Here is a 27187-nt window from a genome sequence, read left to right on the forward strand (position 1 = left end):
TAGGATGCAAAGAAAGTTTTTTATTGCAAGCACAGTGAGCAATGATTGGATTGCGTCTCACATGACTGTGACTGAGGTCACATTTAAACAACCCACACGTCTGTTTTTAGTGCTCCTCGTCAGGTGTACATCATTTCTGCCATGTGAGACATTTTCTTTGGAATATACAAGTAATATTCCATGTATCCCGAAAGATCTTCAATAGTCACATCATCCACAAAGGCCCTGGCTTGCTCAGAGCAAGAGCGTGGAGAACTTGATGGAGTTCTTGATGGCAAAGCTTGAGAGTGATCCTCAGCAACTGTTACTCTATCAGGTGCCAATGGGAAAGCATTCTGCAAGCCAGAGAATTTGTACACCTCCATATCTTGCCATCGTTTACACTGACAGGCTTTATCTGCACAGGCACACGGCTTATTCTTGTTCAGCTTGGACACAGATTGAAAGTCAGAGAGCTCCGTAGTCTTTGGGCTTGCTTTGGATTCTAGAGAAATGGCAGCAGGAGAGTTTTCCTGTTTGTTCTCTGATGCAGACTGCACAACAGAAGCTCCTGAAGAATCAACATCATCTCCCTTCTGGCCAACGTCGGGAGCAATACGGCATCGTTCATGTGCACAAACTTCCTTTGGGATTGGCATCCCAAACCCTGTGCTGTCATCTGGGGCATCAATCTGGCTCTTGTGCACTATTTGGCTGCACGTGGAATGTGATTTTGTGCTGCAATGGACAAACTTTGGAGGATGAAGAATTGGAGATTTGGAACGCCTGCGACGCTGGGTTCTCACAACTCCTCTTGAAGGCTTCTTCACAGGCCTACCATGGAAAGATAGAAAAAGTGAGTGAAGTTTCACTAAAAGACTTACTGGATTATAGATAATATCAGGCAAGATATCTAGTGTTGCATGCAAGAGCTCTAACATCAGAGTATTTGCTCAGGGTATTCCACTGTCTTGGAATTTTACATTCTTCTAGTAAAGCACCTGTATAAAATATAAAAGAAACCCCTGGGAAATGAAACCTGAAGTGCATGTCTTTAGGATTACAAAATGAGTAAAGCATGGGAGAGAAGATAAATAACCTCCAAGAGAAGGACAAAGCACAAGACGACAGCACAAAACCAGTGACTCGAGGCAAGAGGATAGTTTTGTTTCAGTAGACGTGTGAAGTTCTGAATAGATACTCAAGAAAAATTCTTTAATCTACTTCCCAAGGCATACTGACGTCTGCAATGTTGAATGGTTATTCCAAGAGATTATCTGAAAAGCTGCACTTCACGTTTATATTACGAAACATTTATAATGTTTATGTACCTAAAGCTGAACAGCATTTCCTTGCACTTCATATAATTGTAAATGAGAACAGTAGTCACATATGACAAGAAAAAGGTAGTGCGGGATGTTTTTATACAGTGTTTTTAATGAAATAAATGCGGGTCCCTTCTTTAGGGGCCCAGTTACTGGAAAATTTGGCTATTTAAAATTCACTTTCAATGCATTCACATTTGAAGTAGTCTGACAATCCCTAGCTTCTCTCACCCATGCCAGGTTTCCTTAGAAGTACACACATTCTTAGGCTTGTTTTCATCTGCTGCTGTTCTAATTAGTGCTCTTGGACTTGTCCCCTCACCAACAGGAAGAGAAGCAGTAGATCTGTGAAAAAGAGAATGAAAACGTAACAGCCTAGATTGGTTCGCATTATGAATATGAAAAAGCTTATGAAACTTCTTTTCCAGACGAGACTGCTCCAAATCATTTGTGTCTTAAAAGACCTGCCCACAAAGACAACTCAAGTCTGACACGTTCCTGTGTCAAAAGTTTGTATAACAAGCTTTCACTGAAGGTGGCGTCGTACTGCAAACAGATTGCAAATCCAAACTCCACACCTCAGTGATGAAGCACACAAAATAGCTAAATAGCAGAGGAGAGGGGGAAAAACATTACTGAAGAAATGTGCCTCTTTTTCCACAGACAAATAAGCTATTCTTTCCTAAAAATACATGTTCTTTGGACATAAATAGACTTTGTTTATCTGAAGAACACTTGCGTCTTTGTCTAGGACGACGTAAACTAAAACTCTCCATACTACTGCAAGTTCGATCTCTTCAGCAACAGAACTGTGACAGATTTTCAACTTCTATTCAAGCCAGAGATCATAAAAAATTACTAATTTCCCTGGTGCTATAAAAACCTCCCAAACTGCCATTTTCAATGAGCTGTGACAATACCAGAACAATTTTGCCAAGTTGCAGTTTTACATATTAATCTGGAATTGACAAGGAAATTTTTTTCTAAATCCTTTTCTTAAATTGTTTTTTAAGGAGAACTGATCCCCTGAAAAGTAAAAATAAGTCTTTGCACGCTGTTCTAGGATGGCATTAGCTGGCATTTAAGAGACTAACCTATCAGTCAAGCACCTGCTATTTTCCATTTAAAAAACATCAACACAGTAGTAAATTGAAGGTCAACAGTAAAAACTACCATAATTAAAGAGTGCCTGACTTAGGGGTGGGACTAGAGATACCAAAGTATCGAGAGGCACAGTGGTGATAGATTCCTAATGAGCTTAATTACTTAAATGAAAGATAATTTTAGAAGTCCTTCTACTTGCCATTTAGCTCCTAAAGTAATTCCAATTACCAACTTGATACTTATATTCTGCCTTACTTACACTTTTGTTTCCGTCACCAGCATAACTGCATCACTGCCAGTAGCTTACTGAAATTCAGTACTGTACATGTAATATGTAATCATACACATTTGTCAGCAGAAAAAAAACATGATATAGAAGCCATCTGTTTGTTTTAGATAAAAAATGATTGTCACTAACAGAAGACACATTCTGCTTGTGTTCTTCTTCCTGGGACAGTGAGGGTTAAGTGCCACATCTCAGATCTCCCATGAAACAAGACAACACAAAAAGCATTCTTTCCCATTTAGCGTTTTTAGTTATAAACAGAAAATTTGTAAGTAACATCAATGAAAATAGTTTGTGTGGGAATCATGCATTGCAGCTAATGCCATCCTTTACTGATATGGAAAGAATATTTCTCTCCTGGGAAAAGATGGGAGTTTATTCTCATGACAGGCCTTTAAAGCCATGGCAGTAAGCTAACTTCGAGTACAGTTCCAGTGCTATGGATATGACCTCTGGCAGCCAGATTCATGCCAAAATTCATTTCAAATATGCTGTCAGTTGCTGCATATTATTAGGTTTGTTTCAAGCCTGTTGGGACCTAATAATGATCAAACGAATCACAATCCCTTTAGAAGCGCAGTCTACAGCTAGTGAATTTATTTCCATTTAACTAGAATGAAGGCTTTCAGTGCCTAACCTTTTGGAATTACCTCGTTCCTTCAGATCTAACAGTGAGGGTGTTCCCTTCCAGTCCATTTGTAACATGTTAACTCTGTACCTCCCTGTGCTGTTACTTACCCAGCTGCGTCAACTCTTAGCTTTTTGAACGCTGTCTGCAGGCTTTCCTCTTCTCCATCCTTAGCTTCTGTTTTCATCATTGGGATGGTCAGACGCTGACGGAGTCACCATATACTGCTAAAACCAGAAAAGAGACGTATCAAAATAAGAACCGATGCCTCATTAAAAATGTTAGTTGCCCAGCAGCATCATAATACATGAAAGTAAACTCAAAACAGCAAACTGCACAAAGCTGAGGTCATTCTAACAGAACATTTCTGAAAGTTGATTCAGAACAAACTTTATGATACCCAAGAATGGAACAGTCTCTCATACAACTGCATTGGTGAGTTTAGCAATTTAAAGTAAAATCTGGTGTCAATAGCATCTTGCATACCAAAGTTTAGACAGACTTCCATTTGTCTTAGAACTGCTACCAGGATAACTCCAGAAAAGGTGAAAGGTGAGAAGAAAAAACGACATTAGAAACAGCCAGCTTTATGCAACTACGGGAGTTGATGTTACATATATATTTTTAAAAAACAGACTTCTGTTAAGCCAAGATAAAGTGTTAAGCTAAACATTTTTTCTTATTTTGAGATCCCAGGTGCTTGGTTGAAATTCTCCTCTTACATTACAATTGGATGAAACAGTGCAGTGAGTCACATCAGACTCACAGCCTTCTGATGTGCTCTATGATTGACTGTAGCTACTGCCACCATGGAGGGCCAAAGGACAACAAATACACTGCTTTTAAAATACATTAACTTTTTTATTCAACCCGCTTAAATTTGGACAACCTACATTTAATTTTAATTACATTCATATTATACCAAAATAGTCAAAGTGAGTTAAACCGCATCTGTTTTTGCTCACATACACTGAACTGTTGGAAGAAAAAAGTAAAGCAGGACTCAGAAGTGATGATTTTGTGTGCTGCACTCCTCAATTTTACAAGTTGTTTTTTTTTTTATTTTAAGTACCAATAAAAACATTTTCAGGGTTGTCATGATTTTGTTTTCAGTTTGCAAGGCAATATGCAGACATACAAATTTGTGTTAAATAAACCAGAAGCAGTAAACTTATGACAAAAGCTGGTCAAGATTGTAAAAGAATCTGAACAACCAGAATCCTCAACTTTGCTTACACCACCCAAAAGAAATTTTCTAATTGTCTTGGCAATCAAGGATATCCCAATTTCAAAAAAAAGTCTCAGTTCTACACCACAAGCTCAGCGTCTGTTGAAGTTTGCCTGGCCGGTTAACCTGCTTCACTTCATACATTTTGAAAAGAACATACTTTTCATCTGTGTAGTCTCCATTACCACATATGAAAGTCCTTAAACAGAGGTATTTTGCTACTGAGGCCTCCGCAAAACTGCTTTTTAACAGGGTAGTATTTTCTACTTTGACCTCAGTAAGGCTTCCAACACCATCTCCCATAAGGTCCTGAGAGAAGCTGATGAAGCACAGGCTGGATGAGCTGCATGGTGGGGCACAGAGGATGGTGAACAGTGGCACGAAGTCAAGTTGGAAGCCAGTAACGAGCAGTGTACCCCAGCAGTCAATAGCGGGGCCACTCCTGCTCAACATCTTCATCAAAGATCTGGATGACAGGGCAAAACATAGCCCCAGTAAGTTTGCCAATGATACAATATGGGCAGGGGTCGTAGATACACCAAGGGTATCATGCCAACACCCAGATGGACTTCAACAGCCTGGAGAAAAGGGCTGAGCAAGGGGAATTGCAAAGCCTGGCCCTGGGGAGCAACCCCAGGCACCAGTACGTGCTGTGGGCCACCCAGCTGGAAAGCAGCCCAGCAGAAAAGGCCCTGGGCATCCTCATGGATACTATGGGGAAAAATATCCAGCAACATGCCCTTGTTGCAGCGAAGGCTCATGGTATGCTGGGCTCCTTTAGGCAAAACATTGCCAGCAGGTCAAGGGAGGTGATTCTTCCCCTCTGCTCAGCACCAGCGAGGCTGCGCCTGGACTGCTGGGTCCAGTTCTGGGCTCCCCAGTACCAGAGAGACATGGAGCTACTGGGAAGAGTAGGGCCACCAAGACAAGTAAGGGACTGGGGCATCTCTCCTGTGATAAAAGGTGGGGAGCTGGGGCTGTTCAGCCTGGAGAAGGCTTGGGGGGATCTTAATGTCTAAAAATACCTGAGGGAAGGGCACAAAGAAGTCAGAGCCAGGCTCTTTTTGGTAGTGCTTGGGGGCAGGACCAGAAGCAAAGGGCACAGGCTGAAAAACAAGAAGTTCTGTCTGAACACCTGGAAACACTGGAGGTTTTTTGTAGCACGGAAAAGACGAAGTCTAGGTAAAGAAAAAGGAGCCATCAGAACCTCAGCGGCTCAGTTACTTGTGGAGATGTGGGGCGGTAACTTCTGCTCCCGGTCAATCTCATTGCAGCTGGAGGTGGCAGCTCTCCACGCTGTTGTTCCAGCTGCTCGCCCAGCTACGATTCATTTGGGCAGGCTTTACTGCAGACAGTTCTTATGACACACGCGGGATAATGTATCATAACAAGTTTAAGGCACACGCTGTCCCGTGACTCACGCAGTGAGTAAACACGAGAGGAAGCGGCCAGCACAGACGGGCGGCGCGGTGCTCGTCTGAGCAAGGCATTGTTTCAGACCTCTCTTCGTTAAGTTCGTTAAGCTCTGGTAACGCACACGGTCCCTACTCCAGTAAGGTATTTCCTTACCCAAAGAAGCCTCTTGGAAATTAGGAATCCAACCTTCAGCCTTCTCCCTAGGGATACCAGATCCCTGAAGGGCACAGGCCTTAGCTCAGCAATACGAACACCACCACGAGCAGCTTCTGGGTGACGGGGTGGCGCCGAACGCCCTGCCAGGCTCGGCCTACGGGCTGCCCCCGGCCCCGGCACAGCCAGCCCTCGAGGGGGAGCAGGATTTGCTCCCCCAGCAGCACCCCTCGCTCACCCCGTACAGCCGCCACGCTTCAGCCGGCCTTCCCCTCGCCCTCCTCCTGCCCCCCCAACCCTCCTCCTGCCCCCCTCGCCCTCCTCCGTCCCCTCACCCAGCTCCATCCCCGCGCCCCCCCAGCTCCTGCGGGTAACACCGTGCCCAACGGCCGCAGAGCACCCGGCCACCACCCGGATCCCTGCCGTTCCCCTACGCCCCCCAGCCGCCCCCCAGGCTCCCCCAGCCCCGTACCTGCTCGCCTGCGCCCCAGCACCGCCCGGCAGCGCTGCGGCGGGGCCCGGCCCGGGAGGCGGCGGCGGCGGGACGCGAACCCGCGGCCCGAAGGGAAAGGGAGGGGAGGGGGGAGGGAGTTCAAAAAAACCCTGCAAGGCGCATGCGCGGTGCGCCCCGCGCCGCTGACGCCAGTTCCTGTTGTGCTCGGGGCCTGCCGCCGCCCCGGCAGCGAGGCGGGAGGGGGGCGGCCGGTAAGCGGGGGGGGGGGGGCGCGGGGCCGCCTTACGGAGCGGGGCCCGGGCGGAGCGACGGGACCGGGACCGCCTCACGGAGCGGGGCAGGGCCCCACGGGACGGGGTAGGCCCCGTGTGGCGGCCGGGAGCGGGCGGCGGGGGCCCGGGGGTGGCAGCCCCGGGGAAGCTTTACCCCCTGAGGGAGGCTGTATGCCCCCTGAGGGAGGTTTAACACCCCCCCCCCCCCCCCCCCCGGGGGGTTTCCTGAGGCGCAGCTCCCGGGGGGAGCCCCTTGGAGCCGGGCCTGCCGCCTCAGCCAGCCCCCCCCCGGTTCTGTGTTGCAGCTCCCGGCGCATGGCACGGCTCCCCGCGCCCTGACGGCCCCCCCATGGAGCCGGCAGCCAAGGAGGAGGAGGAGGAGAGCCTGCAGCTGGCCTTCAAAAAGCTGAGGGTGGACGCGGCAGGGTGAGTGAGCCCGGGGAAGGGCCCTGACAAGGCAGGTTGTTGATATGAGTCTGTCTGCTGTTACTTTGAATCTCGAATGTGATGCGGGAAAAGGCTCCTTGCGCTCCTAGGGGTAAAAAACTTCATCGCTTCAAACGAAACACGGTCATTATAACTGTCCACTAGGCAAAGCAGCACTTTGGTACTAATTTTGACTCAATATCCGACTGAAATTACACAGTGACAGCATGAAACCATGAAATGACTCGCCCAGAGCAGGGGACCCACTCTAACTGTCGTGGTAGCTTTAGTCACCTTGTGAGATACGGAACTTGTTCATCCGTTTATCGAAACGCTGATGCCTTCAGGCTCATCACTGTTTACTGCAGCACATAAGCATTTGCCTGGAGAGCATCTGAAAAAGAGTACCGAAACTTTGTGCTGCTCTAGAGCCTGGCCTCGCTGGAAATTATCACGCTAAATGTGGGCACTGATAATTTCTTATTTCAGAAGATAACAGAGTAAAATGTCTGTGGACATTTTTATACCCAAAACATTTGATAACGCACCAAATACATAGATAATATGTAGTATAAGCTTGTTCCTTAGCAGTGGAAGACAATAAAATTATGTAGGCTAATACATTGTGAGATAGTTCACTTGAAGCCTTTTGGGAATTCGCCAGCATAAGGGAAAGCTTTTGTACTGATAACTAATGTTGGCTTATGAGCTCGTCTCCATAGCCATCAATACTCTGAACTCATGGCCTCCCCTGCTCAATAAAAATACATGTTCATTTGCTGCTCATTTTCTATATTTGAGGATGTCTTCTGTTAAGTGTGGGAAAAAATATCTGTTCTCTAGATCAGAGAGAAGCAAGGAGGAATGGTTAGTAAGCGTTCCACTTTTATTGTGTTGCCAGTGGCAGGCTGTGTGGAATTCTGGTTGATTCCTGATGATGTCTCTTCAGGCACAAAAAGATCTTGTTTTGAACAGCTAATACCTACTGACTAGTCTGTTAAGATGAAGTTTGGGCAGAGCACTTGTCTCTCCTGATAGAATTTCAGACACCTTACTTAGGATTTCTAGTGCTGTGTTCTAAATCGCATATATGGCCATCAAATCCAAATCCATATGCTGATATTTTGTTAAACATCTCTGTAATTGCTTGCACTTCCGTACTGAACTAGGCACAGAGCACTGTGGTAAGGCACGTGAGGTAAGGTATGTTTGTTGCCTGGACTTCCAGGGCCAGAAGTATTTATTTTTTTTCATTATATGTTTATCTGGAAGTCCTAATGAGAAATAAATCAGTAATCTCTCCTTGTTTGTTGCTGTACCTCATCCACTTCTCTACTGACTATTCCTCAGCCTGCTGCTGTGGGTTCCTGACTTTGCATTTTAGATGAGTAGGAGTCTATCTTTAACTACTATTGTCAGACAAAAATAATTGGAACATGAGTTTACATTCCTTTAATGTGTCATTTTGTTGCTAATAGGGCATGACATCAGCCTCTGGGCATTTTGGCCTTGTTTCCTTACATCCCACCTATTTTTAGGCACTTAACTGTGGTCAACAGAAAAAGGGTGGTTGGAGAGATCTCCGTAAGATCCTGTTTCTAACCCCTGACTGTAGAGGAAGCCAAGGCTGCAAACTGAATTGTCTTCGCTAAGCATCTAAAGCTATGAGGCAGAATCCAGATCTTTGAAGCCGTATGTTGAGGCACCATTGTAACGTGGCATTTTCCTTTTTACTTAGATGTATTGCAGCTCTGTCTGTGGGCGACGGGACGATTCTCAGGACACCGATAAGAACAGCTATGGATGGAGCCAAACAACAGTCTGTTTGCTCCAAGGAAGCATGGCATGGGTAAAACATCCCCTTAGCTGCACCATACATGTATTGAGACATTTAAACCTTGCATACTGTTTTCACTGAAAGTTGTTGTTAATTGTGTGGCTGAACATATCTTTCCTCTCCTTTCTATTGCAAATATTTACTATAACTGTTTGATACGATCTTTTTGAGAGGCTTTTTTCAAATACTTTTAAAAAATAATATTGCCTCTTGTCAGAGAGAAGGTACCTAAAACTTTCTTTTCCACTGATCTCAGAGGTCCTTCTCTTCAAGTCTTAAACCTTTGCACCCTCCTCTCACCCCTTTTGGGGTTCTTTTATTTCTGTTTTGAAGTACCTGGATATTCAGCGTCATTCTGCCAGCAGCTCTAACTGATACCAGGTTCTGCATTACAGTTCAGTTTGGGATGACAAGCACCTTCGACAAAGGATTTTGGGGGAAGTACCTTTAAAACAGGGGTGTTGTTATGTATCCCTCCTTTGGGGGAGCTCCAGTTCATTCAGACTCCTCCACTGTTCCTGTCAGAGATTGTCTGCCACCAGTCATCTGATTTTTCTAAGAAGCAAAAAAAAAATAACCACCATTATATACACACACATATATGTAGATATATACAGTTAGCCACATTTTAGAGCTTTTTGAGCTGTGGCATAGATTCTGTCGTTACCTACCTGTTGACCCGTTACAACCCTACAGGTGTGTGAGAAAGCCTTCGAGAGGATCGGCGAGAGTTCCACGTCGCAGACGTTCCAAGTCTCCTGTCCTGCATCCCCCCAAGTTTACATACTGCAACGTGAAAGCCAACGGCCAGCTGAAACACAAAACCCAGTCAGACACGTCAAAGAGTAACGTCGCTTCAGACGTTTTTGTTCCAGCAGAACACGGTACAAAGGACAGGCACGATTCTCACTTTGAGGCCAGCGATGACAGAAGAGCCAGAACTGAACCTTTGGAAGCTTCCACCGCTCAAGAGCCTTTGGGGAAGTTGAGGGAGAATTGCCTTGGTCTCGCCTCGTCCTTCGAGACTAGCTTGCATTCAAGCCAAACCTCAGATTTCCAGTCCTTATCCATGCTTAGCAATGGCAAGCAGTGCCCTTGTACGGACAAGAAATGCCAGTGCCGACAGTGGCGCACCATGGAAGTGTACTCCTTCTCTGGTTTACGGAGCGTCCTGTCTGAATGCGAAAAGGCAGTCCTGGGGGTCCGTGCCCACTCGCGTCAAAACAGGTCCCCGTGTGGAACGGCCTCGTCGGGTTCTCCCAGGTCGTGTTCTGAGCAAGCTCGAGCCTTTGTGGATGATGTGACTATTGAAGATCTTTCAGGCTACATGGAATACTACTTATATATTCCTAAGAAAATGTCCCACATGGCAGAAATGATGTACACTTGACTGAAAGCAATAGAGAACCACGATTCAGAGTTTGGAGTAATGGTTGGGTTAAATGCCTTGTCAGTGCCATGTTTTTGCTGTTGTGTGTTTGATCAAATGTTTCTTTGCATCATACAGTTTAGTTTTCTAATAAAATGAAAAATGGAATATAGTTTCTGAGCTTAGTTCTAAAAAGAATGCACTAAAGTCTCTAAATACCTTAACAGAAGCACTGTAGATCAAACAAACTCCATTTGTTTTTTGGTTTGTGCTGTGGATATTCAAACTCTGTACTCTGTTCTCACTGTGTCTTTGGAAAAGAACCTTTTAGGTTTTGTTCTGAAATTTTGCAGCGTTTGGAAAGTTCATTCTTAACATGTCCCAATACGTAGAGAAATGTTTCATGGCTACAGCTCTGTCATCCTCATCCTGCTCTAGGAAGAAGAATGAGAAGGCATTCAGTATTTTGGATAGGATGCATCTCCTTTCCTCGAACGCTGCCTGGCTGCTTTTTAGTTGGATCAGTTGGGAATGCTTCCTCCTCTCAGATTTGGGGGAGGTCCGGAGTGTGTGGGTGTGTGCTTGGACCCTTTTGTAACCTAACTAGCTCACTCTTAAGCAGTTCTATTTTTCTGCAGATAAGTGAAGCTCTTAGAAGCAAAAATATATTTTGTTATTTGTGCTTTACAGAGGGAATGATTTAAGGGAGAGCAAAGCAGGCTAACACTTTTTTGGGCCGTGCTGTCTCAGACGTGGAGATTGTGGAGCCATCTATACACACTGTTTCTGCATGTTTGATACACAAAGCAGTTTGGAGCTAGGGTAAACAAGGATTGTGTATCATACAGGCTTTGTGGTGTAGAGCTATAACATTCCATCTGGTTGAGAATACTGAAATAAAAAGGAAATTGTTGCTGAGACTTGCATTAATAAATGTTTGTCAAAACCCAACAAATTAAAGCCTGAATAATTTGATTTACACTCATTTTCCCCCAGGATAATGGGTTGGTTTTGCTTTGTTTTTAAAAGTAACCAAGTCTGCTTTCAGTGTCAGGTGCAAGCACAGGCTGAACAACTGCACTTCAGTAAAATACTCCAATTTTCACTTATACTTTTCAAGATTAGTTATCAGCAAGCCAAGGAGTTCCAATTGTATGGTAGTAGATTGTTGGCCTTGCATTCCGTGCTAGAGAAGTCACAGACGTTCCAGGTGATTACTTTCTGATTTTATTGTGGTCATCCCTAAATTCTACACTATGCTTCTGCTAAGTTCAGCTTAGAAGTTTTTAAAAAATCCAAGTAAATTTACTTTGCTCTTAAGTGTTGCCACTTCATACAGTTACTTAGCAAGCGATATTGGCTGGTACTCTCAAGGTAACTGATTCCTAAGTTTTGTCTTGCGTATCTCCCTTACCTACCTCCGAGTTAGGAAGGAGGAAGAAGGGTGTGCAGGTACTTGATTTGTTGCTGCTGTTTTTCAAAGGCTATTTCCACTTTGACTCAAAGTGCTAATTTTCTTTTCCATGTTTTGTTTCTGTCCCCTCTTTCAAAGGCCTGGTGTGCCTGGGGAAGTAAGGAAATAGGAAGTTAAGCAAGCCTGAGGCACATCCAGGTGTGCAGGTAGGCAAGAGGTGAATTCAGATTGCCACAAGACTGGAGGAGAGGAAAGGTTCTCTAGGCACATTTCCATAGAGTGCCTCGCAAGGCAGAATAACTAGTAGCTAGAGGGGGGAAAAGAGCCAAAAGCTCAGTGGTGGCATCACCTGCCCGAATTGCTGTTTGTGAGAGTGTTCAAACACATCCAGCGCGGCCTGCAGCAGAGGGAGGGCAGCTCCTCTGGGCCCTCCATTCCTACAGTCACGCTTGCGGCAAATGTACCAAAACACTGCTAACGTTTTCATCGCCCAAACCACCTCTTTTTGGTGAAATGAGTGCTGAGAGGCCCCCATCTCAAAGTTATTGTTCCCTTTAAACCCGTCCCAGTTCAGCTCATCTGCTTAGCTCCTCTAATAGCTCCCGCTTGCTGCCTGCCTGAAACCTCAGGCTTTTTTTAGCAACCAGCACCTTGTCTGGGAACGTCTGCACAGCACCGCTGCCCTGATTGACCAGCGCTGAAGCTGTCAGACCCACCAGCTGATGGGGACTGGACAGGGGGCACTGCCTGTGGGCTCTCTTCCCCTTCTTTTTTTCCCTGCAGGTTTTCAGTCCCCTCTGGCACTCCCGTCCCTTGCCATTCCACTACCCGCAGCAGCGTAACGTCAATAAAACCAGAGGCAATCCTTCACTGCGGTCTGCCTGCTCCCAGAGGGCTGCCCCAGGGTCAGGAGAGCTTGTCTGGAGGAACCTGATGCCAGCTGAAGGCAAAAATATTGTCCCTCTCGCCCTAACGCTGTCCTTCCTATGTCAGCAGCACCAGGACGTGTTTTTCCAGCATCTCTCCCCGACCCGCAGCATTTTACGAGCAACTCGCCTATCTGATTTCAGGGCTAGCTCAACCAAAGCGTGATGCAGAAGGGCACCTGGGATCGATGACATTTATTTCTCACCTTACAGAAGCCAAACCGAGCCCTGGCTGAGCTCTACATCGGCAGACACCGAATCAGGACACCCGGAAAAATTCAGCGCGGCCGAGTGCCGCTGCTCGGCGTGGGCGCAGGACGGTGGCAAGGTCGGGCAAGGTCAGGCCCCGCTAGAGGCGCCCGCACCGAGCCTGCCCTTTGCTCGGTTCGGCGAGCAGGGATTTCGGTTTTTGCTCGGCCCAGCGAGGCGCTGAGGGAATGAAGGCACCCCGAGGGGCCGCGGCCCCGCAGCACCTGAGGGATGCGGAGGGCGGCCGTTTTTTAATTCACCACCAAACGCGCCACTAGATGGAGCTTTCCAGACGCTGATCCACAGGAGGAGGCAGTTGTGGTTCTCCCAAGCTGTTCCTTCCCTTTTCTAAAGCCAGAGGTGCCCCTTCCCAGTGACAAGAGCCCCGGAGGATGCTGCCTGCCCAGCGAGGGCCGCTCTGCAGCGTGCCAGCGGCAGGGAGAGCCGAGCACAGGCGGCACCGCGCAGCTGGGCGCTGGGGCCGGCTCCTTCACCAGCCACCAAGTTGCTGGGTTGGCAGCAGCGAAGGCCGCCGACAAGGTTTTGCAGCCCTGGCACCCGTCACCTGGGAGCAGGACGTTCTGACGCCACGGGGAGAGCTGGTGCCCCCCAGAACTGCTCCTCTCGCTGGCAGCCAGTCCCACCCGCGGGGAATTGCCTCCAGCCGGATGGAGACGAGGCCAAGTGCCACCAAACCACCAGGATGCCAGCTCAGCGCGTACAGAAACGTGCCAGCTGGCCACACAAGGGTGTGCAAATCTCACCTGGGACGCTTCTGTGCAAATCTCTGCCGGGACACTCGCAGCGCACAGAGGGCAACAGCCACAGGGACCCCGCGGCTTCCCGAGTGCACAAACACCACTGCCGTGCGGTTTCGCCGCAGCTTGCTGATTGTGAAATGGCCCCTAACAACACCCGTTAGGCAGGAATTGACCTGTGCTCTCCAAAAAAAAAAATCACTGAAAATCCATAAAGAGCCATTGCTGCTGCTTTTCATTCAAGGCTGTACGGCAGGCGAGACGCCCGCTGGACATTTTAAAGCCGGCATCCGCAGCTGTAGCCATTTATCACCCATCAGCCGTACCTACGACAGAGAAAACCCTTTAACCCCTGCTGGAAAACATCGAGGCTCGGAGCCGCCGCGGATTGCTGAGCCAGCAGGCGTGCAGCGGGAGCCCCCGGCGCCGCCTCGCCTCTCGCAGCGATGCTGCGAGCGTGCCCGCTCCCCGGGGAGCGCGGCCAGGAGCCGCGGGGCTGCGCGTCCACCCGCGCCAACGCCGTGCCCACGCCGTGCCCGCCGGGGCGCAGGGAGATGGAGCTGCCCCGGGAGTGATGCTGCTCGCGGGAGCCCATGTGATGCTGGGCTAGCGCGGCTCCTCCATCGTCCCCCTCCGCTCGCAGGCTGTCATGGCGACTCCCAATAATGTCACTCCCACCAACTGCAGCTGGTGGCCCATCTCGGCTCTGGAGAACGACGCGGGGAAAGGCAAGGAGGGGGAGGAAAATCAGGATCCGACAGATCCCGCTCTCAAAGCCCAGGACAGGCTGGTTTTGTACCACTGGACCCAGTCCTTCAGCTCCCAAAAGGTAAAGCGCTCGGCCGGGTTCTCGGGGAAGAATCACCTCCAGCATCCAGGGCTTACCCTTGCCTCGGGAGGAGGGCTCGGCTCGGGGGAGAGCCAGCAGCTATTCCCCGGGCTGGCAAGGGGAGCGGCGTGTGCCCGGTCAGCTCTTTTGTACCCGCATTTCTGCGTTTCAACAGCATCTCCCTGGGGAGGGGATGTGGGGGGGGGGGGGGTCAGCCAAATCCTGCTTTGGCTCTGAGACCAGGCTTTGCAGCGGGAGACGCCTCTGCTTTGTACTCGCTCCCGGCCCCTCTCTCGTGTGGCGAGGCGTGCAGACAAAGGCTGAGCCCAGGACCACCCTGCAGCTGGGGGGCTGCGGGATCCCCGCGCCTCCCGGAGCAGGGAGCGACCCCGGGACACGGCCCTGTGCTGGGAACGCTTTGCCCTGGCACTGCGGCAGCACCCTGGAAATGCCTGTCCTGAAGCACCCTGGCTCTGTGCAAGGCACCGGGGGGCAGACAGCCAGAAATCCCATTTTCTGGGTGGTGGCAAACGCTCTTTTTGCAGCGCGGCAGCGGCGTAACAAACCTGACCTCCTGCTGGCCCCTCTGTCATTCCCGTGCCATTGACACCAGAAGGGCAGCGAGCTATGCGGGGGGCCTGGGGGGCACCCATGGGGCCCTGAGGAGCACCCACGGGACCCGCTCGAGCCCCACAGTGGGGACATCCCCATCTGCTCGTGCGCACCACGGGCCCGTAGGCGCCCGATGCAGCAGGGCAGCCGCACACGCTCGGCCCCACCGTGCTGATCCAGATCCGCACCGGCAAGGGGATGCTCTCTGGGCTGCAGCAGGCAGTGGGGGTCTTTTATTTATTTTTTTGTTGTTGCTGACACAGCCTCCAGCAGCTGGAACCCCTCCTTGGGGCACAGATGCCCCCAGGGGCCCTCGCACCTGCGCTGCCCCTGCCTGGTCCCTGCCGGCCCTGCACTCAGGCCCCCATGGCAAAAGGGAATGGGGCAACAGCAGGAGCCCAAGGGGGCACCTGGGGTGGCCCCAGCCGGGGTTTGTCCCTCGGGTGGGAGGAAAACGCTGGGAGCAATTTCCTATTGAGGGAAGCGGGCTTTTCCTTGCCTGACTTTAAAGGAAAAAAAAAATTTAATTTGTCAGCCCCATAAATAATTAATGGCTAATTCCCCAGGAACTTTGAAGTGCTCATAGAAATGCTTTTATTTGTTAAGATGTATTTTTAGCTGCTGCTGCTGGTTGGAGGAAAACAAGCGATTTGCCTTCATTCAGCAGTTCTGTGAAACATGGCTCTCTGACATCCCTGCGGGGTGTTTTGGCCTGTCTGACATACTTGGTTCAACAATGGTCAGCTCAAATTGAGATCTTGAGTGCACATTCAACAACACCCCGAGCACAGAAAAGAGCAGCCAGGCTCTCAGAAGAGGATGCTGAGCTGTGCACAGCACCCCAGGGCCCAGCAGGGACCCGATTCCTACACCCAGCCCTGCCCCCGGCTCCCTGCCCCAGCTGGGCTCAGCGTTCCTGTCTGTACAATGGGCCAGGGCTGCCTCAGAGGCGGCCTTGCAGGAAAGCAGGAGAGGAGCAGAGAGCAGGGAGACCAAATGCCATGGCACAGGGGGCACAAAGGGGTGCAGGGGGTGGGCAATGTCCCCGCGGGTCTGCAGCAGGGGGAACACCCAAGAGGCCAAGAGGCAGGGCAGGGCTCTGGCAGGGAGGAAGAGAAAACACACGGCAGGGCTCTCCTTGCTCCCAGGGCTTCCTGGAGTACAACAACTGCCTGAAGCCCTCCACAAAGCAGAGCTTTTTTCCAAAATGCACCCAGCAAAGCCAGAGCCTGACCCCGAGAGCAGGGCATACCTGAATTTCCATCCAGGTTTCCTCCAGGCGGGCTGAAGCATCCCCTAGGCACAAGGTGTAGCACTGCTGCAGCCACTGCCGCCTCTTCCTCCTCTTCCTCTCTGGGTGCATGCCAGTGCTCTGCCCAGCTGGGATCCACAGCCCCATCGCAGATCCCCCCCAGCTGGGGAAACGCCGCCTCTGCCCGACTCCACCTGAGGCCGAGGGCCGAGCTTCCAGCCCCCAGGATCCCACCCCTAACTTCATCTGTGTGTCACGCAGGCCGCCAGCCACAGAGAAGTGACAAATTCTGCAAAACTCTGGGTGGGTGCGGGTCTCCCTCCTGATATTTCCATCCATTACCAGCAAGGGAAACCCTCGCTCTGCCACCTTGGCTCCTTGCAGAGGGTGCGAGGTGCACGCGTGACAGCACGGTGCTGGGCCGGTGGGCGAGGGACCCACGGGGCGATGCGTGCCCCGTGGCCTCGGAGCACTTTTGGGGCCAGCTCGGGCCCGTTTCCCCCCCGTCCCCCGCTGCAGGTGCGGCTGGTCATCGCAGAGAAGGGGCTGCCCTGCGAGGAGCGGGACGTCAGCATGCCCCTGCTGGAGCACAAGGAGCCCTGGTTCATGCGGCTCAACCTGGGGGAGGAGGTGCCCGTCATCATCCACAGGGACAACATCATCAGCGACTACAACCAGATCATCGACTACATGGAGAAGAACTTCACGGGAGGTAAGGGGGGGCAGAGCCGCGTGGCCAAGCTGCATCGCAGTGGAAATTTAGGGCTGAGTGAGATGCTGTTGGCTGGATGCAGCCGTTTCTCCCTGCGAAGTTTCAGCTGTCCCCAGAAAGAGCAGTGACCAACCAGCCCTCCCAATGCTTTCACGTTTTCCTATGAAAAATATCCTTGAGGTCTCACAGGGTGCGGGGAAAATGGCCCTAGTGAGGTCAAACAAAGGGAGCAGTGCTAGGGACCATGAGGTGATGTGACATGGATCCAGAGGAGGGGACTGGGAAGGGGGAGCCCTTGTGTCCCCCTGGGGCAGGGCTGCAGGCAGTGCCCGGCTGACCCCGGGATGCTGAGCGGTGCTGTACGGCAAGCAGCGCCTCGAGTCCCTTCACCCTCATTTCCCCAGGCTGGGACGCTCGGCCGGGGGGACTTCAAAGCCGAGCAGGGAGCTTTGGCTGCGGCATCACGACGCTCGCCCCAGCATCCATCACCCTTGCGACAGAGACATCAAAACCATCTCAAAATAGCTCCCCCAGCAAGCGCGCCTTGCCAGCCTCAGCTGCTGTCCTCTCCCGGCCTCGCCGCCGTGGTGCTCAGCACAGGCAGGGCGCTTCCCCGCCGTGGGGACAGACGGACGGACACCCCAAATCCCATGGGGGAGCCCTCGCCAGCGGCAGCTCCCAGGAGGGGGCAGCCCCACACCCTGGGGGCCCCGAGGTTCATCGCCCCGTGGGGCCGCAGTCCCCGCACTGCTCGGTGCCGTCACCCGGGCGCTGCGAGGAGCAGGTGACGAGGCATATGCTGGCAGCACGCTGTCCCCGCAGGGGAGGGACATCGGCTAACGCCGGTGGCAGGGAACTGCTCTGAGCGCAGTGGGGATTTGTGGCTCTGCCAGGGGACGTTGTGCTCTTTTTTTGGGGGGACAAGCAGCAATATCCCCCCGCAGCAGCAGCTGAGAGCCAGCACAGGTACTAGGGAGACTGCTCCTGCCTCTTCCTTCACCCTCCAAAACACGGCAAGTATTTTTCTTCAGGAGTTGGCAACAAAAATCTTTCCGCCGTCACTTGTGCTTTGCTGCCATGGAGGAACGCGGTGTTCCCTCCCCGCTGCTCCGGGGAAACTCCTGCCCTTGAGCTCTTCCAGCCAGGCAAATTTTCTTACCTCTCCGCTGAGAAGCGTGATGTGGGGAGCACCTGGGGAGAGGAAGGATGGCCCAGGGCCATCACCTCCTTCTGCACCACCTGCTCTGGAGCCATGGCCCACCCAACATCTACCACGAAAAGCACCAGCAGGGTGGCACTGCGGTGGTCTGTGGAGGCATCGCCCACCTCGCAGCAATGCACAGGGCTTGGGAATGCCTGTAGTAGAAGGAGCAGTCACAGAGCTTTGTTTCCAGGACTGGAAGTGTTTTCTGCTAGTTATGCTGAGCTACCATTAAAGGGCAGCACGATAAGCAACATTTTTCCTTTTTCTGGGCCACCTTTGTATGGACCATCGGCTGCTGGCCACAGGCCACAGCACCCACACCGCCCAGACTGGCTGCAGTGTGCAGAGGCAGAACAAACGCCATCCCCCCAAAAGGATGGTGCAGGATGGGGGCTGGCAGCCAGCAGCTCCTATTTCATTGTGGTCGCTCCCTCCAGCTGCTGGACGGGGCCGTGGTGCTGGGCACGCTGGTTTCCAGCCCTGGCACCAGCCCGTCGGGCGCTGGCCGTGCACCACGAGGAGGGAGCACGCAGGCTGTAGGTTGGTTGTCACCGTTTCATTCAGCCGGGTGCATTTCTCAGGTGGAAAGTCCCAAGTTGTAGAGCTGGAGTGCAGGCAGCAATGTGTGCTTGCTTCAAAGAGAGCTGGGGGGGCATCAGGTGCCTCTGCGCTTGCCGTTACCTCCCCTTGCTGTGCACCGGGGGGGTCTGCATCCAACCCTCCACCCAGCTCCCCCATCAGAGGTGTGAGAAGGTTTGCAATACCCGGGCTGCCAAAACTTCTGCTGTCTGTCCCTGCTGGGCCAACCTGTGCCGCTGCCTTGCTCCCACCACCAGCAGTGCCAGAATCATTATTCTGGGTCCTTAATTAGGGAGCAATGTTGGCCACATCTGCAGAAGTCCGTCTGCTGCTGCACCCTTCGCTCAGCCCCGCAGGCAGGCAGGCAGCACACGGACAGCCCGGCCTGCTGTGTCCCAGCAGTAAATCTACTCACTCCCTATTAGCTATCTGCAAAAGCCATAAACTTTTACGATCCCGTAAAGAAACGGGCCTGATATTCTTGGAGGAGACAACAGGAATGGTTCCCTCCTTCTGGTGTCATCTGCTGCGCATTTTGAGCTGTAAATGAAATAAAGGAGCACGACACAAACTGCCACGCAGTGAAAGTGAATAAAGCACAGCAAGCCGAGGATGAGCACAGCTGCCGGGACGAGGGATGCTCATTTGGTTTCGGCACTGGATGAGAGTTGAGGGGAGAGGTGCTTGGCTCCTTGCTCTGTCACCCTCATTAACCCATATTGAACGGGATTTTCAAGCAAACTCAAAAAAACGAGGTACCTCGTTGCACTGGTGTAGGGCGCATAACCGAGGAGACCAAGCCCCAGACCTGCAGGTCTGAGCTCCTTTCTGCAGATGGGGAATGTTTCGTTCCCCTGCTGGGAGCTGTGAAACCAGAGGAGTGCACACAGCGCTCCAGTGCGGGCTAACGGGCCCCTGCTGAGTGCCCGACCCCCCCCAGCCCCGCACTGCTAACACCTTTCCCGTTTGCCCCTTTCAGACAACGTCCCCCAGCTGATCCCCGAGCCCGGGACCCCGCTGCACTCGCGGGTGCTGCAGTACCGGGAGCTGCTGGACTCGCTGCCCATGGACGCCTACACGCACGGCTGCATCCTGCACCCCGAGCTCACCACCGACTCCATGATCCCAAAGTACGCGACCGCTGAGATCCGCAGTAAGTCGCCTCTGGGGCAGGGAGCCGGCGGGATGGCACCGCGGCCCTTCCTTCAGGCAAGGCAGGGAAAATGGCAGAGCAAAGCTGCTGGGGAGCTGCGGGTGCCCTAGGGTGGCTTCCTGGCCCTGGGGTGCCCCCCACCTGCCCTCTCCCGAGGGTTCCCCCAGGGCACCGGCTGCCCAGCTGCCTCCCTCCTCAGCGGTGCCATCACCACACTCAGCGCACAATCGTGCAGCTCTTTTTGGGGTGCTCCCTTCCTGCTCCCCCTCTTCCCTCCGGTAACTCCAAGGGGACGGGTGGGGGAGCACAGCGAGGTTGAATTGCAGAGGGTGGATGAATTGGCACCAGACAGCACACAGCCTCCAAGCACTCATGAAACATTGACGATGCTTAATATAACTCAGCAGCAGGGCTCGCTCCTGAAGAGTCCCTCTCCAGAAAAGTGACTTTGTCTGGATGGCACCGTCCTGCCCCGCACCTCCGCCCTCTGGCACGCTCCAGCCCCAGGCAGCTCCCGTAACAAAGTCATGTTTTACCTCCCACAAGAGGGACCTGAACACCAGGCTGAACTCATGCCTTGGATAAAGGCGTCGTGCAGAGCCCGGTCCCCTCCCCAGAGCGTGCTGCTGCATTGCTTCACGCTCCCCGCCTGACTCACCGCGCTGCCCAGGGCCTGCCAAGATGTTTCAAAATGTCTCGCCTTCCAGAGCTCCTGGCTGGTGGCGTTTTTCCCAAACCGTCACAAAGGAGGGGCTGTGCGATGGCTGGGCAGTTCAGGTGCCCTGGTGCTGGGGGTGCCCTTCCTCCCCATGGTGCTGCCCTTGACGGCCCCAGGCGATGGCTTGGCAGCCCCACGGTGCTGGGGAAGCGCCTGGCTCTCCCAAGAGGGGCAGGGGAACTAAAGCAGGGTGATATTCGGGCTGTCTGTGAGTTACCAGCCAAGGAAAGAAGGCTGGGAGGCTTGGAGAGCACCCCTGGGGGAACAAAAGGCATCTTTCCCTGTGGCTGCTACAGTCTCCTGGGGGAAAATGGGGAATTTCCCCATTCCGGGACAGCAAAGAGCCTGCTGCTGGCATCCCCCGCAGTACCCCTCCTGGCAGCACTGGCTGGAGATGGGGCTATGCAATTCCAAAGGCAGCTGTCGCAGTTAAAACATGCTCAGCCCCGTACCTCTCCCTGCTGCTCTGCACACACACGGACACGGGGCGGCTGCCCAGGAGATCCCAGCCCAGAGGCTCGATCTGCTGGGAAGGACGTGGCAGGAACTGGAAGATGGGGAGGGTGGTGACGGCGCTGCCACCCCCTGCCTACGGCAGCAGCGCCAGAGGTGCACTGGGGAGGGCAGTGCTCGGCCTTGCTGGGTGGGCAGCGGGGGCGCAGGGCAGGAGCGGGTGATGCTGCCGGGATGCAAATTCACTGTGGCAGTGAAATGCCGAGTTTTCCCTTGGGAAATCATCCCAGCAGCTCCGGGATGACTTGCAAAGGCAGCAATCACACCTGATGCAAGCCATGGGGGCTGTAAATCAGGCAGCACAGCCGCTGCTCTGCTGCCAGCCCAGGCACAGCCTCGTGCCCTCCTTTCAGTCCCTCTCCTGCTCCATTGTGGCAGCGGGGTGAGGCACAGCTCAGGACGGCAGCGCTGTACCTGGGCTGGGGGATGCACAGAGCTGAGCCCAGGGACCCCTCTGCTGGGGCAGGGACACCTGTGGTGACGGCAGCCTTGGAGGTCAGACCCATGCTAACAAAAAAATAAAACAGCCAGCTTGGCTCCCCAGAGCCTCCGCTCCGGGCAGGGGCAAACCTTGGGCTGGCAATGGCAGAAGGTGCAGAGCAGAAGAACTGGGAAACCCCATTAGTGGAGTTTTATCACCTCCTCCCCTCCCCGTGTCTTTTCCTACCAAATCCCTCTGCCTGCGCATTGCACAGAGGAGAAGAGGCCGCTCTGTGCAAGGAGCTCTTGCAACAGGCAAAGTCCGCGTGGTTTCAGGCTGGTGTGAACACATCTGCGGGCGTTAGGCAATTGCCAGCTCTTGCGACAAAGCAGAACCTGATCCCTGCTGCCAGCCCAGACCCCAGCAGCAACCTGGGACCTGTGGGGGAACTGAGGTCTGAATTTTGCCCCATCTGGCACAGAGCTTCACTGTTGGGAAAGGGCTGGCAGACTGAGCCAGGCTGAACTGAACATCAGCTACGCTGCTTAAATCTGACTCCTCTCCCCTGTTTTTGGATGCCTCTCTGCCAGCCCTTTGGGGCAGGCACCAGTTTTCTGCCTGGTTTTGCCCCATGCAACACTCCCAGCAAAGGGGCTGAGCCACCCTGCTCCCAGCAGAGCCAGGGAAAGCAGCCCCAGAGGGAGCCTTCGTGCTGGTCCTTTCTTTTTTCATTTTTAGCAGAGGAACAGCACTTCAAAGCCATTTAATGCATCAAAAAGTCTCTCTCTCTCTTTTTTTTTTTTTCAAAAAAAACCAGCTGGATTGTGCTTGCAAATCCCCCTTAATTAAGCTCTTTGAAGGGAGCTCAGCTGCCTCCTAGGCTCACCTGCAGGACAGGATAACTCCAAAACTGCACCTTCAGCCTGCTGAGCTCACCAAACACACCACTTTCTTGCTGTAAAAATCTGTGAGGCTGCAGCTCACCAGGGAAATCTCCAAAGGCCTCAGCTCCTGTCTGCCCCAGCTCGTCCCTGCACCTGCCAAACACAGCCAGCACCTCTTGGCGGGGAGGAAACACCCCCACAGCCCCTCTTTGTGTCTCCCTCCAGGACACTTGGCTAACGCCAGCACGGAGCTGATGAAGCTGGACCACGAGGAGGAGCCGCCGCTGACGGAGCCGTACCTCTCCAAGCAGAAGAAGCTCATGGTAAGCCGCTCAGAGGTGGTGGGGCTGCAGGGACGCATGGCTGGCCGGCCATCCGTCTCCCACCCTCACCACGGCTCTTCACCCAGGCCAAGATCCTGGAGCACGACAACGTGAACTACTTGAAGAAAATCCTCGGCGAGCTGGGAATGGTGCTGGACCAGATCGAGGCCGAGCTGGAGAAGAGGAAGCTGGAGTACCAAGGTAGGGCTGCCTGCATGGGGTGCTTTTCAGCCCAGGCGTGATTTTGGGAGGGCTGATGGCTTCACACCCAGTGAAAGCCCACCCTGAGCTCCATGTAGATTGTATGGATGGGGCAGGGGCTGCTCCCGGAGTCCACACGCCTTGCTTGCTGCAGGGGACAGGCAGCTCCTCTGTCCTCACATCTGCTTTGCAGGAGCTCCAAGGTCACTGCAGCGTGGTGTGGCACATCCCCAGCAAAGGGCCACCAGCGACCCACCAACCAGACACTAATCCTGCTGGTCCCTCACTCCTCTGCTTTGCCCCCCATCACCTCCATCAGCGCAGGAGGAATTTGGTACCTGTGCCACGGTGTGTCACCACACAGACGCAGACGTATGCCACCACCAAGTCCTCTCGCCCTCCTGGCTCCCTCTATCCCCAGGGGTGCTGTCATCATGGCGAGTCTGAGAAACCAGCCCAAAGCTCAGCGGCAGGAGGGAAAGGATGCGCTGGCTGAACAACCAGGGCTCAGCCACCTGAACCACCAGCAGCGACAAGTCAGAGTGGGCCAGCGCTGTGACTCCGCAGGCCGTGGCTCTGCGGGCCCTGCTGTGACTCAGCGGTGGTTGCCCAACTCTGGAAAGACCAGGCCGGTCCCGGCTGTTGTGCCATGAGGAGCACAGGCTGCTGAAAGCCCAGGAGCAGGGACATAGTCCTCAGCCCCTGGGTGCTGGTGTGCACCCATGGCACACGCAGGGCACCGAGTGCCCAGCTCCCAGCACTGCTGCTTCTGACCTGCTGCATGAGGGCAGGGAAACCTGGGGGCCCTTGAGGGGTCCTGGAGAGGTGTGAGCTGCACAGAGCCCACGTAAGACAGCAGCAGGTGGGATGGAGCCACTCCAGCCAGCCCCAACATCAAACAGCACTGCTGAGAGCTCCCCCCCAGCCCCCGATGCCCTGGCACAGCTGGGCGTCGCTTGTCCTGCTGCCACCTCCATGTTCCCCCCAGTGCTACTTGAGCAGGGCTCCTGACCCCATCCCCAGGACACATGGAGGTGCCAGGGATGCAGCCCAGACGTGCTAATGAAGGGGTGACCCCACAGCTGCCCCCACTTGGGGAGCCGTGCGTCACACGGGGTGGCACTGAGGGGACTTCGAGGCCCTGCAAAGCCCCAGGCTGGGGACGTGCTGGAAGCTCTGAGGCATGTTGGCCTAATTGCGTCCAACGAAGCCCCTCGTTAGCAGATCCAAGAGGAGAGGCCAGCTGAATTCACCTCATTACCTGCCCTCGGAGGTGCCAGGAGCTGCTTTTGCCCGCAAACCCCCAGCACACCTCAGGGGTGCTGAGGTGCACGGCAGGCCCCAGCACCAACCCCTCACCTCACAGCGTCCTTGGGGCCCAGCAGCACCCGGCAGGCTCCAGCTGCAGCACCCCCACGCTTTATTAGCCACCAAAAATATTTACTGACTAATTAGGCACAGGCAATCTGTCCACTCGGGCTGTGCCTCTGGCAGGATTAGGCAGGCTGCCAAGCGGGTACAAACGAGGCCTGCTAATTACCCGTAATTCCCCTGGCCTGGCCCCGCAGCCAGCCCAGCTTCAGCAGGGCCCACGCAGGATGCAGTGGGGGCCTCGCCCACCTTCCCCCAATTTCAAAGGGGCATCACGCAGGCTTTCCACCCCACCTGTAGGGCAGAGCCTCACACAGAGCAGCGGAAAAGCCTCAAAATTAAGGATTTGATGCAAACTAGGAGTTTTGATGTGGGAGCAGAGCACAGACGCCTCTCCCCATTGCCAGCACAGGCAGCTCCCAGCCTCCCCTCCCCAGCACACCCCGGAGTTTTGGGGTGTGCCCAAAAGGGCACTAGGGGTGTCTTTAACACTACCCTGACCCCAGCCAGCTTCTTCCAGCCTGTTTTATTCCTGGACATATTCCACATGAGGTTATTTCCAGGGTCACCGTTTTCAGGGGGCCATCAGCACTGTGGTATCTTCCCTCCCGGCCAGCCCTCACACCCTGCTCTGCCTCCCCACAAAACCCAGCTCTCGGCACAAATTTTGGTGGCCCCGAGCAGGGGCCCAGAGCTGGAGGGGGGGACAGAGGCAGGACCTCTGTAACAGCACGCAGGGAGTGCAGCCAGGCTGGGCCAGCAAATGGTTTTGATTCCCAAGGATTTCTCACATCCCTAAAATAGGACGTGTTACCATGCCACCCCTCAAACAGCTCCCAACGCCCAGCGGCAGCCAAGGACAAATGCTCCCCGAGCACTAACACAGCAGAAGGGCTCGCTGCACCACAAAAAGCCATTTCACAGAGAGTGATTCGTATCTTCATACGGGTTATAAATGATAAATATATATATAAATGATCATATACATATATATAATATATATATAAATGATCAGCCCAATAGATAGGGTTTGGTCTTTGGGGACATCAGAGAGCTGAGAAAAAGCATTGGGAGTCTAATCCAAATCCTATTCCTTCCATGGAGCTTTGACCAAGCCTCTAAGTGCCCACCCAAGGATCTATTCTCATCCTACCTCTGTCACTTCTTTCTCCAGGGCAGAAGTGTGAGCTTTGGCTCTGCGGCTGTGTCTTCACTTTGGCCGACGTCTTGTTAGGAGCTACCCTGCATCGCCTCAAGTTTCTGGGACTCTCTAAGAAATACTGGGAAGACGGCAGCAGACCTAACCTACAGTCCTTCTTCGACAGGATACAGAAACGCTTTGCCTTCAGGAAAGTCTTGGGAGACATACACACCACGCTCCTCTCAGCAGTGGTACCCAACGCCTTCCGGCTGGTCAAGCGGAAACCTCCCTCCTTCTTCGGAGCCTCCTTCCTGATGGGATCGCTGGGGGGAATGGGATATTTTGCTTATTGGTACTTAAAGAAAAAATACATCTAATGCTGGCTGCTTGGTGTTTAGTTTGGTGTCTCTGTGCTGTGTGAAATTATGATGAAGCCTCAGTAACTGTAATGAAATTTGAAGCAAGGTATGACTAATTATATTGTTTAATGTAACATTCCATAGTCTAGAAGTAGAAAAGTATACTGCAAGGAAATAAGACAACAACAACAACAACAAAAGCATCAACTTGTAAATGCCTTTTTTAGGGTTAAGTATTCAACGCCAGCGAGAGGCTCAGGGGGTCACCGGGCTCCCCGTGCCCGCCGGGAAGTGCCACCGGTGCAGGCCAGCTCCACTGGGAGAGACAGGAACCCCGAGAAGTTTCCCAGGTTGAACCACAGGACTCGGATACTCGGTCCTCGATGTCTGTTTCCGAAGTGTTCACCGGCCACATTTCACATGTGTAACTAGCGGGGACTTTTTTCTTCTAGAAGCCATTCTGTCGTGCTCGGAGGCTTTCCTGGGAGCAGGGTGCAGTAGCTGGTCACGGTCAAGATGGATTTGCATTCTTCAATTTCCCATTTTTTAAATTATTTTCCTTAAAAAGAATATTTTTTATTGAGCTACTCTTAGCATCTATCCACTTTCTATGTCTGGTTTTGGTGGGCTTTTTTTTAGAAAAGAATTTCATGTCTGTCTTTAACTGCCACACTTTCCTGCTGAGATAAATCGTTTTGACTTCCACCCTGAATTTTGGCACACAAAGGGAATTATTGTTTTAGCCTTTTGGCTCTGTCTTGAGTTTTCTTTCATGGATTTGCAAAGCATCTCTCACCGCCCGAGCATACCTGGACTCTGAAAAAGTACTACCGTTTTCCGAACTGTCAGGACTTTTCTGAAGAAACTTTGGCCTTCTCTTCCATTGGGGGCTCTTTTCTGTCATTTCCTCGCTGTGTGTTTTCTTAGAGACACTTTGCACAGAATCACGTTTATGACTTTCTTGTGCCTTTTGCATGTTGGAAAGAATAACGGGCCTCACTGCTACTCGTGCTTTGAAACTGAGATCCTCAATAAACCGTATGGGAGGAGTAACTGCTTCCCATTCCTAAATGTGTTCAACAAACTCCTAG

General features: G+C 52.6%; 3 protein-coding genes and 1 long non-coding RNA gene across 7 annotated transcripts; 2 read left to right on the forward strand and 2 right to left on the reverse strand.

Moving 5' to 3' along the window:
- OSER1 (oxidative stress responsive serine rich 1) lies at positions 1-6732 on the reverse strand. Of its 2 annotated transcripts, none has more exons than XM_083802242.1 (4): positions 6592-6732; positions 3433-3546; positions 1536-1649; positions 1-813 (listed from the first exon to the last, which is right to left on the reverse strand). In XM_083802242.1, exons 2-4 carry the CDS (start codon positions 3510-3512, stop codon positions 120-122), a joined length of 888 nt encoding a protein of 295 aa, XP_083658368.1. In that variant the 5' UTR covers positions 3513-3546; positions 6592-6732; the 3' UTR covers positions 1-119. The 2 variants fall into 2 exon arrangements, with proteins under 2 accessions (XP_083658368.1, XP_083658367.1); XM_083802241.1 differs by having other exon boundaries at positions 3433-3549; positions 6592-6731.
- Positions 6698-11432, forward strand: LOC310882870 (oxidative stress-responsive serine-rich protein 1-like). 2 transcript variants are annotated; one of them, XM_083802239.1, is made up of 4 exons: positions 6698-6824; positions 7151-7271; positions 9010-9120; positions 9805-11432. In XM_083802239.1, the coding sequence occupies exons 1-4, from the start codon at positions 6734-6736 to the stop codon at positions 10496-10498; spliced, it is 1017 nt and encodes a 338-aa protein (XP_083658365.1). In that variant the 5' UTR covers positions 6698-6733; the 3' UTR covers positions 10499-11432. The 2 variants fall into 2 exon arrangements, with proteins under 2 accessions (XP_083658365.1, XP_083658366.1); XM_083802240.1 differs by having other exon boundaries at positions 6795-6930.
- Positions 9780-17030, reverse strand: LOC310882873. 2 transcript variants are annotated; one of them, XR_014573208.1, is made up of 2 exons: positions 16518-17030; positions 9780-12040 (listed from the first exon to the last, which is right to left on the reverse strand). It is a non-coding gene; the product is annotated as an uncharacterized lncRNA (long non-coding RNA). The 2 variants fall into 2 exon arrangements; XR_014573209.1 differs by having other exon boundaries at positions 14710-17030.
- GDAP1L1 (ganglioside induced differentiation associated protein 1 like 1) lies at positions 14176-27180 on the forward strand. The gene is made up of 6 exons (XM_083802234.1): positions 14176-14653; positions 17037-17229; positions 19992-20165; positions 22927-23024; positions 23111-23225; positions 25771-27180. The coding sequence occupies exons 1-6, from the start codon at positions 14474-14476 to the stop codon at positions 26112-26114; spliced, it is 1104 nt and encodes a 367-aa protein (XP_083658360.1). The 5' UTR covers positions 14176-14473; the 3' UTR covers positions 26115-27180.
- The last annotated feature ends 7 nt before the right edge of the window (positions 27181-27187 follow it).

This window comes from Anser anser, assembly GCF_964211835.1.
Source record: "Anser anser genome assembly, chromosome: 16".
In the NCBI taxonomy this organism is placed as follows: domain Eukaryota; kingdom Metazoa; phylum Chordata; class Aves; order Anseriformes; family Anatidae; genus Anser; species Anser anser.

Bases quoted from the DNA above. Each gene is read 5' to 3' on its own strand.
- OSER1 (XM_083802242.1), bottom strand. From the start codon at position 3,512: ATGATGAAAACAGAAGCTAAGGATGGAGAAGAGGAAAGCCTGCAGACA. The intron at 1,650-3,432 runs GTAAGTAACAGC...TCTTTTTCACAG, and splicing joins CTAAGAGTTGACGCAGCTGG to ATCTACTGCTTCTCTTCCTG. The intron at 814-1,535 runs GTGAGAGAAGCT...TTTCCATGGTAG, and splicing joins TCTAAGGAAACCTGGCATGG to GCCTGTGAAGAAGCCTTCAA.
- GDAP1L1 (XM_083802234.1), top strand. From the start codon at position 14,474: ATGGCGACTCCCAATAATGTCACTCCCACCAACTGCAGCTGGTGGCCC. The intron at 14,654-17,036 runs GTAAAGCGCTCG...CCCCCGCTGCAG, and splicing joins AGTCCTTCAGCTCCCAAAAG to GTGCGGCTGGTCATCGCAGA. The intron at 23,226-25,770 runs GTAGGGCTGCCT...TTCTTTCTCCAG, and splicing joins GAGGAAGCTGGAGTACCAAG to GGCAGAAGTGTGAGCTTTGG.
- LOC310882870 (XM_083802239.1), top strand. From the start codon at position 6,734: ATGCGCGGTGCGCCCCGCGCCGCTGACGCCAGTTCCTGTTGTGCTCGG. The intron at 6,825-7,150 runs GTAAGCGGGGGG...TCTGTGTTGCAG, and splicing joins AGGCGGGAGGGGGGCGGCCG to CTCCCGGCGCATGGCACGGC. The intron at 9,121-9,804 runs GTAAAACATCCC...ACAACCCTACAG, and splicing joins TCCAAGGAAGCATGGCATGG to GTGTGTGAGAAAGCCTTCGA.